Here is a 19690-nt window from a genome sequence, read left to right as displayed (position 1 = left end):
ACCTACGCCTCGGTGGCTACAATGTTTTTTGTTCACCAGCATAAAATCGAACTCATAGTTCCCTGCACCGCAAGCCTTAGCTCCCACCGAGAAGGGTTTGGAGGGGTCCCCCTATAGAACCTCCTTTGAGGAGAAGCTGTTAGGTCGACTAAATCAATCAAGCAGCTCAGATCGCCGTTGAGAGACAAGAAACAAAAAATAGCGATGCTTATGCAGGTTACGCCGACCTCATCGCAAACATCGGGCCCGAACCCCATATGGACATGTCTGGTAGGAGCTTCCCATTGCTCATATCACCAAGGTAACGATGCCAAACCCCACTTTCATTTCAATTAAGTGATACACTAAATCCATATGTCCAAACATTGCATATGCAAATCTCTACATCTCAATGCTTCATGTCACGTCACGAAGCGGCAGCCGCCTCATTCAATATGAGCGGCGATCAACCGAGGTTCAAAGGCTAGCCCGCGAAGGGCTTGAGGATGCCTTGCATCAAATAGAGCCAGGGGAGAAAAATAGAGACGAGCCCCAGTGGCCTTGCCCGACCCACTCAGAAGCAGACAGGGATGTCTTGACCTTTCTCGTTCGATTCTAACGCCGAGCCAAACCCATAGAATCTCCATTGAGGAGAGGCCAATGGGACACCTAAGCCAATTGAATGGTTTGGGCATCTGCTGGAAGGCAGGTTAAGAAGTAGTGAAATGCGACATGAGGGCTCTACCGACCCCGTCAGCGAATGATGGACCCAGATTTCACACGAACATACCCATTAGCGAGCTCATTAAGCGCAACACTCGAGCCATCAAGGCAAGTGTCGTCAACTCAGCCCCTCTGATTGTGGAAACCGAGGATGGGGTAACGCGTGAAAACATGGCCGACCCCTATCAGACCCTAAAGGGCTCAGGGGCTCGAGCTGGATCAAGAGACCGAGGTTCGAAGGTTGACCCACAAAGGGTCCAGGGCCAGCCAGTGTCGAACAAGAGTTAGGGGAGAAAACACAGATGAGCCTCAGCAGCCTATGCCCAACCTACATTGAGGCAGATAGGGTCATCTCAACCTTCTAGTTCATTCCAACCCCTAGCCAAGCCCATAGAAACCCCATTGAGGGGGAATTTGTTGGAAGGCGAGGGCAAGGAGCAATGGAATGCCACCCGAGGGCTTTGCTGACTCTGTCGCAAAGCGATGGGATCGGATTCCACCTGAACATCCCCATTAGCAAGCTCCTGAAGCACATCACTCGAGCCATCGAGGCAAGTGACATCACCTTAACCCCTCTAGTTGCGAAAAAACCGCTGATGGGGCGATAGTCACAAAATGAGCCAGCCCTTGACCGAATCCCCACCATGTGCGGGGGCTCGAGGAAGGCCAGACCAGCAATGATACCGAACGTATGGTCACACAGTGATCGCCAAAATCCCAAGTAAGGGGTACATGCGAGAACAAACATAAGTTCACTTCCCTCGCTCCGGTCTCCAGTAACATCTAACCCCAGCAACCACAAGGGGTCGGATCTCACTTGGGGGTTGATAAAGGTATGGGTTACTCCTTTCTTTTTTCAAAATAGTCATTATAGCAGACCTCTTCCTCACACCAAGACTGATAGCAAAGTTTGGAGGAACATATTGGTAAGATCGCAAAAGGCCCATGCCCTAGACGACTACGGTAATTTTGCTCACCAAGCACAATCAAAATTTCCCCTAAGCACCTCGGGCCCTACGGTCTTAACAAACGGAAGGGTCGATCATGTAAATCTTTTTTCATCGCAAAAAGGGAAGAAGGTAAGATCAAACAAATGAAACAAAATTGTGAAATAAAGCCACGAATCCATTTTCAGACACAAAAGAACTGACACTTGTTCACATATTACGGATAAACGTTTATCGAACTGATTCAACTAACTACTTCCGTTGAGGGAGAACCATTTCTTTCAGCCTATTTGCTAGGTTCCGCACAAGGGGAGTCACTTGCCCTCTCCATCTCATCTAGCTTAGCATCTTCATAGATAGTCGCAAAGCCTTGGCTTATTACCTCCAAGTTGATCTCTCGATCATAATGGGAATAGGCAACGGTGAAGGCCTGGGTGATCCCAGTGTGAAAGGCGTCCTCCTCACATTGGCCTACCCATGCCATGATACCTGCGGCACGAGCCACGAGCGAGCGGGTTCCCTCTGGCTATGCCACCCTTAGGGCATCAATGACCACCCCGACAGTGGCTTGTAGAAGGTCGTGCTCATCACTCTCAGTCTGAAGGATCCCTCGCACTTCGGAAAGCTCCTTGCCTAGCCCGGCCGAGAGGCTCTTGGCGTCCAACCTTTGGCTCACCGTGGCTCCAAGATCTGCCTAGAGGGAGTTGACCACCTGACGCGCCTTGTCGTGCTCTCGAACGACCCGGTCGCGCTCCTCATGGGCCATGCCATGCTCCGACCGAAGTCTTTCTTCGGTTTGGCATAGCTTGTCCCACTGCCCATCTAACCGGGCGATAAACTCAGCGTCTCGGTCCACCCTCTGTTGCAAGGCCGTGGACCTATCCTCGGCCTTCGGCCTGAGATCCCACTCCATCTCTAGCTCAGCCAGGACCTCAATGGCCCACTCACTAGCCACGGCATCCTTCTGGAGTAGCTCATCTCGCTCCTTTTGAATCCTAGCGACCGCCTCCTCATCTAGCTTCACCCTCACTAACAAGTCCTCAAACATCCCATGGATCTCCTCCGCGTCTCGACGTGCCTCGGGCTCCCGCTGCTGGGCGGCAACAAGCTGTGCGCCCACATCTCCTCATAGCTAGGCCTCCTCGGTGTGGTCCCATTCTGCCTTTTGCTCATGGAGGAACTAGGACTTGTTCTGGCTACGAGCAACAATACACTGAAAAGAAGATCGGTATCAAAAATACGAAAACACAAAAATGCATGAAGAAAGAAGAAAATAAGGGAGAAGATCAAGCTGATACCTAGCTAGTAGGAATGAGGATTTTGTGCAAGGCACCACTAGCCTAGTCCAAGGCATTCATCATAGCCAAGAACCCGATGTCAAGATTTTCCCACTCCAAGCTCTCGGCAGCATCGTCAAGTGAGAAAAGAGCCGATGTTGGGTCCTCGGCGGCCATCCACAGGAGCGGTGGCTCCCCCCGCGTAGGGGAGCAGATGCCCCCAACAACAAGGCCAGGGGCAACCTCCTATGGGTCCTCTCCACCATCGCCATGATGCTCAAAGACACTCTAGCCGTGTCCTCCTCCATCCGGCCCATCTTGGGCACTGTAGCCTAGGTCGCCGGTGGCATGGATTGCGCCGCCCCCTCGAATGCCACCATGGCTATGTTCGACTATGCCTAGCTCATCGAGGTTGGGGACCCTTTAGCCACGTCCTCCTCCACCCAGCCCACGTTGGGCGCCGTCGCTTGGACCATCAGAGGCGCGGATTGTGCCGCCCCACCGAACACCTCCATGGCCGTGTCTAGCTGCTCCTGGCTTGGTGCAGTCACAGTGACCCCCACCGGTGACACTGGACCCCTAGCTAGCGGTGCCACACCCGCCATGGAAGACATCGCCCGCTTGGTAACCACCAAGGGCACAGGCACCACCACGGGCGCCACCGGATCAGCCAACGAGGCCATAGCATCAGCGCCGCTCCTGCCCAAAATAAGGGCGACATCGGGTAGCGTCGTCCGTCCCACCTAAAGGGCAAGGCTTTTCTTGGGCGTCAGCCCCAGAGAGTGGCCCCATCACAAGAATCTGCAAGAGGAAAAATGGCATAAGGTCAAAACAAAAAAATAAAAAGGGGGAAATAGGAGAGTCAGTGGCCTACTCTGACGCCTTTAGGTGGCGGTAATGTTTTGGGGATGAACCCCTAGACCCCTGCCTCGAGCCATCTAGGTAGGACTGCTTTGAGCCTGCCCCTACTCCCGGGCAGGGGGGCTTGTCTCCCTCATCTCTGAGGGTGTGACAACGGAGCCGCCCCTCTCCTTCAATGCCTCGGATGTGGTGGCAGACCCACTCACCCCCATCAGCTCATGGGGCACAATAGCAGAGCCGCCCCCTCCATCAACACCACAGGGGTGGCGGGCGACCCATCTTCCCCATCCACTGATCCTCCAGTGGCACCCCAGATGGGGCGACAGCCTCTCCGGCTACAACCGGCCTCGAGGACTCGCTTCCCTATACGTGGAAGGGGAGGGGTCCCTGCATGGGTTGGTGGGCGACTGTCAGCATACCTTCATCCTCCAGGATGTCCCAATCCACGCTAGTGGCTACCTTGTCATCATCGTCATCATCGTCACTGTCTGTCTCCTCTCCTCGATCACACGCTTGCTGCTTCTGTAGCCGCTCCTTCTTCTAGAGCTCCCTCATCCTTTTGTCCTAGGCGGCCACGATACGATTCATGGCCACCAGGATCAGGTCCTTTGGCAGCAAAGCCGGGCTATCCATGAGGACAAGACTCCTCGGCTGGTCCCGCAATCCTGAGGTCAGCGTCAAAGGGTCAGAAGTTTAAGTAAAGAAAAAGACATGGGAAAGGAGAACTTATGAAATCGATGAACCCTAGTTCTGGCCACATTGGAGGATGTCTCGGCACTGGATACACAAAGTCAAGGACAATGCCATCGGTGTCCTTCAAAAGCTCCATCGCCTCCTTGATCCGCTATGCCACTTTGGTGGGAGGGAGCGCTTTGTCGGCGAGCGTTGTCCCTTCAAGTGATGCCCCAGGGCGCCATTAGGTACAGGGGGAGTACGCAACTCATCAGCGGCGCTACCCTCCTGTGTGTGGTACGTGCCGATGATCCCCGACCCCTTCACGCCCCTATCCTTTAGAATTTGGAAGGTGGCGAGGTGGTCCTTGATCCTCTTCTTATCTTTGTCTAGGACACCCCACCTCCATGACCCTAGAGCCTGTTCGAGGAGGCGCCTAGTGTACACCGGCAAAGGGGTGGTCACTTCGTTCTTGATATAGAACCACTGTGAGTGCCACCCCTTGTTGGAGCTCGACAAGTGCATCAATGGGTAGTCGGACGCCCAGGTGTTGCGTAGATGAATGCTAGCACAACCTATCGGTGTGCTCAACTCCTGCTTCCCGACCCGCTTCTTCGATAGACTGACAGTGAAGAAGTGCCACCATAGATCGAAGTGGGAACTAATCCCTAGGAACCCCTCGCACAGGGCAACGAATGCCACGATATGCTGGATCCCATTGGGATTAAGATGCTGCAACTCCACCTGGTAGTAATCCAATAGCCCTCAAAGAAACATGTGGGTAGGGACGGTGAATCCCCGCTCTTGGAAGAGAACGAAGGATACAACATACCCCTTGGGCGGCGACGACTCATCCTCATCACCAGGAAGCAGCCACTCCGCGAAGGCGAACAACGGGTGAAGGAGGATGCGGTGGATGAGGCCCTCTAGGCGCTGAGAGGTAATGTTGGATCTACACCACAGCTCCATTGAAGTGGCGGCTGTGTTGTAGATGCAAGCTCAATAGCGGCTACGATGCGGGTATGAGCTCGACGGCGGCTATAATGCGGATGCAAGCCCAACAGCGGCTGTAATGCGTATGCTAGCTCGACGGTGGTGGTAGTACTAGTGTGGGAAGCTCTGGCAGATTGGTGGTGGAGGTTAGGCGATGCGAAGGCGAAAAGACAGAGTACTGAAACCCTAGGGGCGACGGATGTGAGAAGCGCAACCGTCTGCCTCAATCTCTGAGCCCTGCCATGAACATGCCACCATGTCACATCATAGGATACGCGCCCACGATCCCTATCCTTTCCCATGAAAATCACCCTGGAACACTTCGCCTTCCCGAACGAATCAGGACTCTCCCCCTACGGAGGGGATATAGGCCATGAAAATCTCTTCGATGGACCTAGGAGGGCCTAGAAAGCCTAAGGGCTGGCCCAACGGTCTCAATGGCCATCCCAACAAGGGACAGGGCCATGAGCTGACTAAGACCCTAGGTACTGCGAACATTAGCAGGGGGTCTCGATCCATAATCGAGTCCCATCCAGACTAACCCTGGATAAAATCCCCGCGAACTGAGATACCAGGGTCCCCTTAAAACTATCTAGCTGACAAAAACCAAATCCCACAACCTTACCCACGAAGGATCTGAAATTGCACCGTGGGCGGTTCTATCCGAATCACCCGAGGGCTCGAGGGCTACACCCATTGGGTGCGCTCACGCGCACCCTTTGACGAATCAAAATACCCCCCGAGCGATTCTATCCGAATCACCCGGGGGCTCAGGGGCTACACCCGATGGGTGCGCTCGCGTGCACCCTCTAACGAATCAAAATACCCCCCGGGTGATTCTATCTGAATCACTCGAGGGCTCAGGGGCTACACCCGATGGGTGTGCTCGCGTGCACCCTTTGGCGAATCAAAATACCCTCTAGGCGATTCTATCCGAATCACCCGGGGGCTCAGGGGCTACTGTCGGAGACCTAATACCGAGGTACCCAATGAGGTGGGACTAATAACCATTGAACATTGACACTTCCGATCAGATAAGAACGCTACTATGCTTCCTGCCCCAAACAACGGAAGATTGGTTCTGCCTTGCCCGACCCCCAAGGGCTGGCTCTACCTCGCCCAACCCCTAAGGGCTAGCTCCGCCTCATCCTACCCCTGAGGGCTGGCTCCGCCTTGCCCAGCGACCAAGGATGCGCTCCGCCTCGCCCGATGTCTAAGGACAGGCTCTGCCTCGCCCGATGGCTAAGGGCCGGCTCCACCTCACCCAACATCCGAGGGTGGGCTCTGCCTCGCCCGACGACTGAGGGCTAGCTCTGCCTCACCCAATGACTATGCCCTGCTCCTTCATGCTGACAAGCACAGGGTATGATAGGACATTCGAGTCAACCGCCATACCGAGGACCATGCCCTGCACGCCTACGGGAAGGTACCGTTAGGATACGATGGGATGGGCGCTTTAAGCCCTATCCGACCTAATAGTAATTTAATAGTGTTGTAGGTGCTGACTTTTGTCCCACAGTGTTGTAGGCACTGCCACTAGCCCTCAGGTGCGGATACTAATATTGGCATATGACAACCACTACGGTCCAGGAAGAGGCTCGCACCATCTATAGTGACGGACGTATTGTTACCGCACCACCCGCTCCCCATAGGGCCACAGGTCAACACCCTTGTCCGACATGCCACCCGAAGGGGCGGGACAGGAGATGGCCACTTGCTGATCTTGTAAGGGCATGGCGTCGCTAGGACATGGGCACACGGCGAACGTGCCAATCCCTAACACTATCTAGCCATCTCAGCAAGGCTGGCTCAACGAAAAAGGAGGGCTCAACACCTTCAGCAGGGCTTCTTGGCCTCTGGTTTTTCTCCTTTCTCCCATCTATAACCCCTGCTCCTCCCTTGGTCTATAAAAGGGAGGGCAGGGTCCCCCACTAAGGGGATCAACTCTTGATAGATAAGTTGAACACAACGCTTCACACACAGCTGAGCAGTGACCAAGCTCTCGGTGACCTTTTTGATTATTCCATCAGAGACTTGGGACTCGTTCTTCTCTCAACTATTTGTACCCCCTACTATGAACCATTTTTGGTATTAATAACACGAGCAGCAGCAGCAAACTAGATGTAGGGACATTTAGCCCAAACTAGTATAAACCTCATGTCCTTTAGTGCACCATCCGGGCCTAACGCGCAATAACCATAAATTTACTAGTCAATGTTTGTTCGAAACACCAACAGGTATGCTATTATTTTAATAGTTATACTACTTATGAATAGCTGAAGATGAGCCACTCTAGGAGGAGACGTCGATCATCCCAATGTCAAAGGAACCAACCCTGATGGAATGAATGGGAAGATGAAGAACCTAAAGTGTCTGTGAAAGATGAACCTACTCCACCTAAGACAAGTAACAGTCTAGGCAGGTGTGGAAACAAAAGGTGGCATCATCATCGGAATCACCATCACAAGAAGTGTAGTCATCTGAGTCTCCACCATTGAGAATGGATGATGCACCCAAGGAATGAAGGAGTTCTCCCTAGTCAAGTCCTGTCCCGAGGACTTAAAAATCTAAACCCTCACCATGAGGTAACAACGGTAGTTATCCATATTTACTTTCTAGCATTGCATAAATTATTTTTCACTTTAGCATATTTACTTCTCTGCATTTACATCGTGTTAATAAAAGAAAGATAAAAAGTTTAATGACTACATTTCATCTTTGCATCATAAAGCCCCATGTGAATAAATCTACGATGTGTAAAAACCCATGGGAATATTCACTGTGGTGGCATAAAAATTAAAATACTATACATACATGTTTTTTGTTCTGCATATCATAAAATATAAAATCTAAAAATAGTAAATGGACATCATGCTAAAATTCTACCAAAAGAAAATCTATCTAAACCAACAAGGACAACAAATGTTTGAATGGGTGACCGCTAACCCCTTATCTTAATCTGTGACACAAGTTTTGGTGTTCTTGTTAGAGTATTTTGCAAGATGACACATAAGATCAAGAGCAAGTTTACCCAGCTGTCTTCATCCACCCAAAGTACATCTTCCTGAATCGCTGCTATACTCGCTACACATGAGGAACCCAACTTCTGGATGAATGAGAAGGACATAAGCTAGCAAACACACTCTGAGAAAGATCACTCAACATTCAACAATCGACCACAGCAACATCCAGCTTGGGGGAGGAGCATCCATCATGTATCTTGCTAAGTATTTCTTTCCTTTAGTTTTACTACTTTTGATTTTGCTTTATATTAGCTAAAGAAATAAAAAGATACATAACAAACTAAAACAAAATAAAAATTTGTCCTAACTAGTTATATATATTACTAAGGTGTGATCTTAAAACTTGAAAACAAAATAAAAAGTGTGTCTAGTTTTCTGTTTTTAAGAGCTGAATAAATAAAATGGACTCTAAGGATAATCTCTTGCAATGGAAATGATAAATAGTTGCTCTGCTGTAATTCCTTTTAAGTACCTAGTTTTCAGCCTTGAATTCTCCTGAGTTTTGGATATGACTGTTTTGATATAAGAATTTACTCTGAACTTGAAACTCATGGGTACCATATGCTTGATCTAAGTCTAGGTAATTGACGGATATAATATAAGAAGGTCTGAGCTATTGTTTATCTTGTTCCTAGTGATACTAGAGTTCTAGAGATTTATCTTTTGAAAAACATACAAATTTTACATGATGAGTTCCTTGTATGACAAAGCTTGAATTCCTACCAGAACAATATATGATATTTAGATTAAGAAAACTTTCACTCATATATGTTGCTTGCATTGCATTGAGTTTAGTCAAGCTTTGTTGACCCTTATGAGAGGTTTGTCATGCTCTTAAAATCAAGATCACGTACACACCACCCACATATGCTCTTAAAATTTGACATAGTTGAAGGTAATATGGGTAAGTTTGAGAGTCATATCAGTTTATTCTAATCCGGAGGAGAATTCTTGTTTGAATGCATGTGTACTTTTGAGAAGTGAAAGCATTGACGCAACTCCTGATCCATTACTGAGTTTAGCTTTGCTAAGGGACTAGCAAAGGCTAAGCTTAGGGGAGTTTGTTGACAGTAGTTAACAACCATTATAAACCATCAATAAAACATGTATATGGGCACAATTGAGATCACCAACAAAGGTCTAGGGGTTTAAACTAATAAATTCTATAAGTTTTGGTGAATCTGTGTTTCCATGAGGGTTTAATTAGAAAACCGCCAAGGAGGACCTAATCATCAAAGGAAAATACGAAGTCCCACCATGGTACCTACATGGGAAGACTCTAGAAGGGCTCAGAAGCCACATCACCGAAGCAGAGGGCCACCCCCTGACAGGTGGCACCACCTGGCCTCTTGGTGGGCCGCCTGGCCCCTATGGGACCCACCTATCAGCCTCATTGCTATGTTGGTTCCCCACCACCTTAGAGGATGCTTCTAGGCTATTGCTTAAGTCGGTTTGATCCAAGGGCTCATGTTGGACCCTCAGGGCTATATAATCTAGCCCCTACCTCTCCCCTAGGCATAACCCTTGTCATCAAGTCATTTGAGAAAACAGAAACCGTAATCATCCTTACAGATCCATCATATTCTAGGGCATAGCAAGTTATGCTAGGTCTAGAGGGAGGCAAGCAGGCTTCACTTGGATTCCCGATCGTGTCAAGAGCATGGTTCGGTATAATCTTTGTACACCCTCTCTTTTGTATCTCTATTATTTTTATATGCTTGATACAATTGTTATGACAATATTAGTATTCATCTTATTCATGTTCTTCGTTATAATGTTCATTGTCTACTTTGATTATAAGCTCAGTGTAGTTGGATTATCATCATGTTCATGCATAAGTTCATATAGCGCTCACCCTAAGGTACCATGGGTGGGTGGTCGACATTGTGTAAGCGTGGTGCTTATACATTGTTTACCTACGAATACACCCTATATTCTGGGTCATGTGGTAGATCGTAGACGTGACACTCCCATTGAGGCCATTGTAGTCCACTCCCCGATGTAGGTAGCACATAGGATCTGATTATGAAGGAAGATATGTTCTTACTCTTCCCTAGTAATATCCCTTATATGTAGATATGAAGATGATCTTAGCCATGATTACTAGGTGTAATTGCACTAATCAATGTATGCTTTGACTTATAATTAAGGATGACCTAGGAATTATTCCTCTAATATTCTACCTGACCATGCTATTGCCATAGAAAGGAGTACTCTGAGTGATTTATCATTATCATTGATCAATACTTATTATATATCTTATCCTATGACTTACCCCAGTTATGAGTAGAATATTGGTTATGGTTTACTTCTCCATCAATAGTATAAGCTATTAATACTTGTCCATGCTAGACCTTCCCTGTGGTAAAAATATAAATAACGATACCTAGAATAGTCCCGGGTGAAGTGCTAGAATGGTATATTATCTGTGCGCTTGCAGATCCTTTTTCATTCATATCTATATATTCTTTCTAGTCATGTAAGATAATAAAGAACTACTTAGTATCATTCTAGTAGTGATGCTAGGCGGCACCAACAAGCATCTCTGGCCCCATCACTAGGGATGATAACCTAGTAAAGTAATGTTAGGAGATGTAGGTAATTAATAGGTGGCTATTAAAACAAGTGACAAGTTAGCAAATACCAACAAGCTTTTCTAGCGCTGTTGCTGGGGAAGGTAGCTAGGCAAAGGAAGTATTGATAAACTTATACTTATTGATGTGAATGAGATAAACCATAAACCTCTGCTCAAACAGGCTTACCCTTGTTTTGTCTATTTGCGTATCTTATGTAGGGTAATGTATGACCGGTTTTGACCTTTTGGCAAACTACATGGACAATCCAGAAGCACTACTTAAGAGGACTAAGGCTAAACTCAAAAAAGTTTTAGCTTTAAAGTCAAAAGACAACCATATAAGGCAAAGCTTAACACTAGAATTTGAAGTCATGGCTAACTGGACTCTCTGTGAATTTTCTGCTCCATCCACTGCCAAAATCCGTACTAGACCTAATGTCAAAGTTGGAGACAATGGATTCAAGCTCAAGCCGGCTCTCATCAATATGGTGCAAGCGATCCAATTTTGTGGAAAGGCACATGAAGATGCGAGTACACATCTCCAACACTTTCTAGAGATTTGCAGCACTTTCACCATCAAGGGAGTAACCAAGGATGCCATTTTACTTTGCCTCTTCCCATTCTCACTTTTGGGGAAGGCAAAGCAGTGGTTCTACGCCAACAAAGATAGAAACACTACATGGGATAATTGCTCCACTGCCTTCCTAGCGAAGTTCTTTCCCATGAGCAAGACCAATGCTCTGTGTGGGAGAATTTCAAGTTTTTAGCAGCAACATGATGAATCTATCCCTGAGGCATGGAAACGCTTTCAAGACTATATTTTAGAATGTCCTCATTATGGGATGGAGAATTGGCTACTCATGTAGATGTTCTACCTTGGGTTGACCAACAGTACTAGTGAGACCATGGATGCTGCTGGTGGAGGTGCATTCTTGTCACTTACACTTCCAGCTGCGACCACTCTTGTGGAGAAGATGGCCTCCAACCAAGGCTGGAATCAAGAATGTGTTCAAACCCACAAGAGAGGTGGAGGTATGCATCAACTCAAGGAGGTAGACATGCTATCTGCCAAGATGGACCTACAGATGAAGAAGCTCAAAGACCGAGCCAATGAGAAGCAAGAAGTGATGCACATTCATGATTCCCGTATGACATGTGAGGAGTGTGGAAACACTGGGCATTCAAGGAACAGCTATTCGAAAATTCATGAGGATGTGAACTTCGTCAACAACAATTACTTCCATCCTCAGTAGAATCAAGGATGGAACCAGCAATAGAGGCCAAACTACCAAGGTAACCCTCAAGGTAATAATTATAATAACTTCAATCAACCACTCTTCAGAGAATTAATTGCTGGCCAATCTAGACTTATGGAAGGATTATCTAAGAAGGTAGCTACCAATGATAAAATATTATAAAACATAAATAATAGAATGGATAGCTTTGCTTCTACCATTAAGAACCAGCATAGCTTTAATAAAATGATAGAATCACAAATAGCTCAGTTGGTGGCTGCTGTTCCTCCATCTAACAAAGGTAAGATTGTAGGGCAGTCGGAAGATTTAGAAACTACAAATCTTGTCCGTATTCACAATGCAACTTACTACTACATAGAGCCATCGACAGGAAGGTGGATAGATTACACCTTGCCTGATGAGAAAGGTGATCCAGGGAGACCTATCATCCCTATCACCATTGGATCTCATATCTTCTAGGAAGCTGTCTATGACTTTAGAGCAAGTGTTAGCATAATGCCTAAGGTAATCTATGATAAAATTATTTGAGATACTTTGCTATACACAAACATGCGTTTGCAACTTGCAGATCAATCACTCTACTACCACAAGGGAGCTCTTGAAGATGCCATCATCTGAGTGAGACAATCATATGTTCCCATAGACTTTGTGGTTTTGGAAATAGGTGGAGAAGAAAGGGTACCTATCATCCTAGGCCGACCTTTCTTGAGCATCACAAAAGCCATCATCTATGCGGACAGTGCCAAGATCTGCTTCACAATCAAGGATAAAAAGGAGAAGTTCTCTTTCAAGAACCGCATCTTGCAATCTCCTAGTCATCCACAAAAGCCACACCTACCTGAAGAGATAACAGTGACCAAGAAGAAGAACTGAAGAAGGAGGAAGAACAAGACCAATCAGCCATAAGAAGAAATGGTCAACATGATCTACACACTCTGATTTGAGTACGACCACCTCCTCGCTTCACCATTCCTTGCTAAGAAGGATGATCCAGGCGTATCGACGATCGAGTGTACCATTGGATAAAGAATCTTCCACAAGACCTTCTGCGACATTAGATCGGGCGTCAATATAATGTCCAAGGTAACATATGAATAATTATTTGGTAATGAACCTTTGTTCCCTATATATATGCAGTCGTAGATGGTGGACCAATCCATCCGATTCCCAGAGGGTGGCGGGGCTCTCCCGGTGGAGCGTGGTGGCATTGGCATCCATGTGATTAGGCGCAGTAGAGGCAGCTTACAACGGAGCCATGCCAGTTCGTAGAACAAAGGTATGAGTACCTTCTTCTATGATTATAGGACTGCATTTTCTGTACATGATAAAGTGAAGTACACATAAAGAAAGGCTGTTATGTATGAATTTCAATTGTAATAAATGCTTTTATCACACAAAAATAGAAAACTAAACTGTCCCATAGTATGATATAAACAAATGCACAAATTAGTACTCTCGAACACTGTATGCTTTGTTCTAATGCTAATTTTGCCATTGTCCACCCAATGGTCTAAACTCTAATGGACTTTGCATACTTTTGCTGCAATAGATGGATAGATCATGGATTCCTTATGGGAGACCATTCTCGTCGACGTTGACCATGGAGTTGAAGAGTTCATTGAGTGGGTTAAACAAAAATACTTAGAGCAAAAGATCCCTTGCCCATGTACACAATGTCTTAACCAGGTGGATAAAACTTGGCAAGAGGTGAAGGCACCACTTATGTACACAATGTCACCCACATACACCACATGGATTCATCATGGGGAAGAGGGAGGAGGTACTGACATTGTAGAGCCATCAGATGTGCATGGATCTCATCCTTGGTTTTTGTAGGAAGCTATGGAAACTATACGAGCAGAACCTATTGCTGTTGTTGTTTCCAAGGTCCTCTCCCAGGTCAGTTGCAACACCTTTTCTTTGAAGAATGCTGGTATTAGGACAAGCTGCTCTAGACTTCAGGAGTAGCTTGCTGCTCAATAGGAAAGTTTAGCTGGCCTCACTGAACAAGTGGATCAACTAAATAAGAAGGTAGAAAACACTGAAAGGGAGTTTGAGGAGTTCAAGAAACAGCAATAGGAGGAGTACAATAAGCTCTATGAGCATATCATGCTCTTGAGCACTGGTAACTCTCAGTCTTGTTGATGTAGTGAACATGTGGTTTGTTTGATGTTTTGATGTGAACTTGTGTTGACTTGAAATGTGAACTCTATCAATGGTTTGCTTCCAAGCTAAAATGCTATTATTTGATTTAGGTTCAATATAATTATGCATGTAGTCATTTTATGCAGTAGTGTAGATCTAAAATCATTTTTTCTAACATAATGATTGGTGTGCATGCGATAGATCCAGCATAGGACACAGTCATTGAATAAGAGTCTAACACATGGATGAACTAGTGAATGACACATGTAAGTGCTAGGACAGGACACGTGGGCCAATATGAATCAAATAAATGGCTACAAATCCGTTCTGCCACGTGGTCGAATAAAAAAGACACTGTGGGTAGCTTAGGGTGTGACATGTGGCCCAATAAAATACTAACACACATGACGTACAACATCAGTGACACGTGGTCGAGTAAAAGAAAGACATGCAGGGTATTGTGGTCACTGCCATGTGGACCAATAAAAATACGACACATGGTCCAATGAAGAAGTGACTCGTGACCCGACCACAACATGACACATGTGCCAATAGAAAATTGACTTGTGGAACAACAGGGACCCGGTATGTGGTCTAGTAAGAACCTGGAAACATGCAAGAACTAGAGATGGCCATGTTGTGCAATAAGAAGGTGACACGTACCCAAACCATCTCCAATGCAACCGGCTATAGCATGTACACATGGAAAGCATCTCCAATGGAAGCACCCGCCAACATGGCTGCCCCCTACCACTGCATGCCAAAACACTTCTATGATGGTCAAGTTTTTCATCATAGATCAAGCCACTTCTATGACGAATTCTAGATTCATCATAGAAGTTCAAGTATGGCAGTGACTTCTATGACAAACCATGTTTTTGTCATAAATTTGTCATAAAACTAAAATTATGACGAATTTGGCTCCTTTAGTGATGAAAGCTGTTCACCATAGAAGTGGATATTCCTAGTAGTGTTGAGTGACTCTACTAGTAGCACATTTAGGATACTCATTTCATTTGTTATAGCAATCTTACCAAGCCCCTTGACCTTTCCTTTGCCATTATCACCAAATGTGATGCTATCAAACTCATTGTTGCCACTTGTGTTAATTGAATTGAACATTCTTGCATCACTAGTCATGTGTTGTGTGCACCCACTATCAAGCACCCAATGCCTTCCTCCATCTTTATAATTGACCTACAAAAGAAGATCAATTCTTTTTAGGTACCCAAACTTGCCTAGGTCCTTGAAGGTTAGTAACTAGGCTCTTGGGCACCAAAATGGCTTTCTTCTTTGAGCCCACAATAGGTGCACCAATGAACTTAGCCTTCACACCATTGGTACCCTTGATAAGCAAATAACAAGAATCAAACTTAATTGAGGATACATTGGCATTCTTGTTCTTGTTCATGCATTGTTGCTCTAGATGCCCAACTTGCTTAGATGCCCAACTTGCTTGCAACTATAGCAATAACGATCATTGTTCTTCACAAAACTAGTATTGTGAGGAGCAAAAGTTGCCTTGTCCTTCTTGGGGGTATAGCCTAGTCCCACTTTGTTGAGAGACACCCTTTGGCTACCCAAGTGAAAAGCTCTAGTTTGGTTTTGGTTAATTGATGAAACCCTAGGTGCTAACCCTTGCTCTAAGTGATCATGAGATAGGGTAGCATATTCCAAGTGGTTGAGCAAATGGATGAAGATCATGATGGTGGTGATGGCCATGGTGATGATCAAGTGCTTAGGCTTGGAAAAGAAGGAGAAAAACAAAATGGGCTCAAGGCAAAGGTGATATCCATTAGGTCATTTTGTTATGGTGATCGAGACACTTAGTGACTATGATCACATTTAGGATAGATAGTCATACTATTAAGAGGGGTGAAACTCATCATGAAATGCGGTTATCAAAGTGCCACTAGATGTTCTAATTCATTGCATATGCATTTAGATTCTAGGGAGTGCTAACACCATTGAGAATGTTTGTGAAAATATGCTAACACACTATGCACAAGGTGATACACTTAGTGGTTAGCACATTTGAGCAAGGGTGGAGAAGTTGGAGATCAAAAGGAGGAGTTTTGATCGACCAGACTCTTTTCATGCAGTGACCAGATGTTGGCCTAGTGAGTCCGGTCATCATGGCTAGAGTGGCTCGATCTCGGTCTATTGACCGGACGCTGGTGCAAGGAGGTGATTGGACGTGCTGCTTCTAGGTCTAGTCAATGATGACATATGCTGACGTGAGTAGAACACATGGCCAGAAATGATTAGACACAGGAGAGAGACCGGTCGACGTTGATCTAACGCGTCTGGTTCTGAAAATTCATCTCTAGACCCTTAGTGGATCTGATCGGATGCGTGGTGGCATAGCATCAGGTGGCTGAGCAGTGCATCTAGTCTTGGCATTGACTGAGCGGGCATGTAGGGCTAGTGGATGCGGCGCTGGTGTGTCTGTACTTGCTCGGCTGAGTCCGATCATCACTTAAGCGAGGGCATGGGCAAATCTGACCATTGGAGATCAGTAGATGAGGTTGAATGTAGGGGGACGCATGGCGTGCATCGCGCGACCAGACACTGGGGGCATGCGTCTAGTCATCCTGACCAGTGCGTCTGATCACTGTGCAAGGGGCTACCCCTTGAGCCCAATGGCTCTTTTTTGTTGGGGGCTCTATTTAACATGCATGGATAGATTGGGCTCACTCTCATGGCCATTTCTATTAAGAATACACCCTAGTGAGCCTAGACAATCATCTCTCACTCATCCTACTTAATTGATTCATCATTTGGTGAGATTAGAGAGCATCCAAGTGCATTGCTTTGAGTGATTGCATCTAGAGGAACTTGGTGATTGTGTTTCACTGTAGGATTCGCTTGTTTCTCTTGGTGGTTGCCGCCACCTAGATGGCTTGGTGCAGCAAGGATCATCGAGCAGAGGAAGGTGATTATCTTTGGCTCCAATCGTGGTGATTATGATGGGTTCTTGATGTTTCCCCGGTGGAGAGCCAAAAGGTACTCTAGTGTATTGCTCATGGCATGTGTGATCCCCATCTTATGTTGGTTGTACGGCACCCAATTGTGGGTTAGGCATGTGATGCCTATTAGCGTGTGAACCTACAAGTGGGTGAATCGCCACAATGGGGACTAGCTTACCGGTAAGCAAGTGAACCTCGATGAAAAATCATTATCTCATCTTGTCTCCGAGAAATTCATTGGTATTCATTGTGATTGATTGATCATCTCTTGCCATGACGGTATAACTCACTACCTCTCTTGTGCATTTACTTTCCTAGTGTAGGTAAGCTCTTTAGTGTAACTAGTTTTGAGAGCTAGCTTGTGTCTTGTATAGTTTGGTTAGTGTAGATATTTTGTTAGTCTTTGAGAGCTCACTAACTTTGTGGTAGTGACTTAGCCTTGTGTGTGACATTGAGACTATAGCAACTAGAATTGTAGATAGGAGGATTGCATTTTTAGTAGGCTAGCACTAACACTCACTTCGCCGTATAATTGTCTAACCACTTGTCTTAAGTGTTGTTGTAGAGAATTTTTAATAGGCCATTCACCTCCCCCCTCTAGCCATTGGGACCTTTCAAGTGGTATCAAAGCTGTGGTCACTATGATTTGAGGCTTAACAACCTACAGTGTGAAAATGGCTCAAATCAACAACACCAAGAAGCCACCCCAATTTGATGGCTCAAATTATCCATATTGGAAGTCAAAGATGACCACCTACATCAAGTCAATTAATAGGAAGGCGTGGAAGGTGTGGAGACCAAGATTGAGATAACCAAGATTGAGTATTGCTCCAAAACAATGATATTGCTCTTAGCGCCATTCATGATGCTTTGGATAAGAGAACATTTGAGCAAATCAAGAACATTGAGATGGCGCATGAGGCATAGAAGAAGTTGGAAGAATCATTTGTGAGCACTCAAGCCATGAAGGGTGCCAAGGCATGCATTCTCAAGGAGAAGTTTGCAAGCTTCAAGATGAAGGATGATGAGAGTGTGTCGGAGATGTTCCACATGCTACAAGTGATTGTCAATTATCTCAAAGCACTTGGAGAAGAGGTGAAGGACAATGACTTCCCACAAGTTCTTGAGATGCTTACCATCGAGATTTACCACATTGGTCACTATTCTAGTGAGGAGTGGTTTGGACACCATGACACCAAACCAAGTGTTGGGAGATGTGAAGACCAATGATACTTATAGAGATGATGAAGAGAAGGAAGAAAAGAACAAGGAGAAGAATGATGACAATAAGGATGAGAAGAAGAAGAAGAGTGTGGCATTCAAGGCCACCACATCATCAAAGGGTAAGGCCAAGCAAGAAACATCAAGTGAAGATGATGATTCAAGCTTTGATGAAATGGATGATGAGAAGATGACTCTCTTTGTGAAGAGGTTTGGCAAGTTCATGGTGAAGAAGAGCTATTGTGCAAGAAGAAAGAAGTCATCATCTAAGAGCAAGAATGAAGCTAGAAGGTGCTTCAAGTGCAATAGCAAGGATCATCTCATTGAGGAATGTCCATACAATAGTGACAATGATGATGACAACAATAAGGACAAGAAGGAGAAGAAGGACAAGATTACCTTCAAGAATAAGAAGAAGGGTGGTTCATATGTGGTCACTTGAGATAGTGATGCTTCCTCAAGTGATGATGACATGACCACCAAGACAAAGGCTCTTGCAAGCATTGCCATAAATGAGAAGCCTTCTCTCTTTGACACTTCATCAACTTGCTTCATGGCTAAGGCCACTAAGGTACAAACTCATGATGATGGATGTGATGATGAATGTGAAAATGAAAATGATAGTGATAGTGATGATGATGAACCAACCAAAGATGAACTAATTGACATGCTTGAAGATGCTAAAACACACTTTGACATCAAGAGAAGGGAATGCAAAGACTTGCATAAGGAACTAAAAGCCCTTAAGTAAGCCTTTGATGAGCTCAATGCTACTCATGAGAGGCTAGAGGATGTCCATGATAAGCTTGGCAAAGCTCACTCCAAGCTTGAAAAAGCTCATTTCACTCTTGTTGAATAGCATGAGAGAGTAATTGTAACATGTGATGTGGGCTTAACTTGTGATATCATTGATGAATCTTTTTATAAGCCTATCATTGTTGCTCCCACTAACCCTTCTTGTAGCTCATCTAGCACTACCACTAGTACTTCACCTATGAGTGATGGTTTCGCTTGTGATGCCTCACTTATGGTTGAGAATGAGACCTTAA

General features: G+C 45.8%; 1 protein-coding gene and 1 non-coding gene across 2 annotated transcripts; one reads left to right on the top strand and one right to left on the bottom strand.

Moving 5' to 3' along the window:
• Positions 1-11785: 11785 nt before the first annotated feature.
• LOC136519161 (small nucleolar RNA R71) lies at positions 11786-11894 on the bottom strand. The gene has a single exon (XR_010774722.1). It is a non-coding gene; the product is annotated as a small nucleolar RNA R71 (small nucleolar RNA).
• Positions 11895-18609: 6715 nt separating this feature from the next.
• Positions 18610-19392, top strand: LOC136515618 (uncharacterized). Its single transcript, XM_066509154.1, has 2 exons — positions 18610-18932; positions 19266-19392. Exons 1-2 carry the CDS (start codon positions 18610-18612, stop codon positions 19390-19392), a joined length of 450 nt encoding a protein of 149 aa, XP_066365251.1.
• The last annotated feature ends 298 nt before the right edge of the window (positions 19393-19690 follow it).

Source organism: Miscanthus floridulus, chromosome 17, assembly GCF_019320115.1.
Source record: "Miscanthus floridulus cultivar M001 chromosome 17, ASM1932011v1, whole genome shotgun sequence".
In the NCBI taxonomy this organism is placed as follows: domain Eukaryota; kingdom Viridiplantae; phylum Streptophyta; class Magnoliopsida; order Poales; family Poaceae; genus Miscanthus; species Miscanthus floridulus.
The sequence above is the reverse complement of the archived record's forward strand: the minus strand, read 5'-3'. Positions and strand labels throughout refer to the sequence as shown.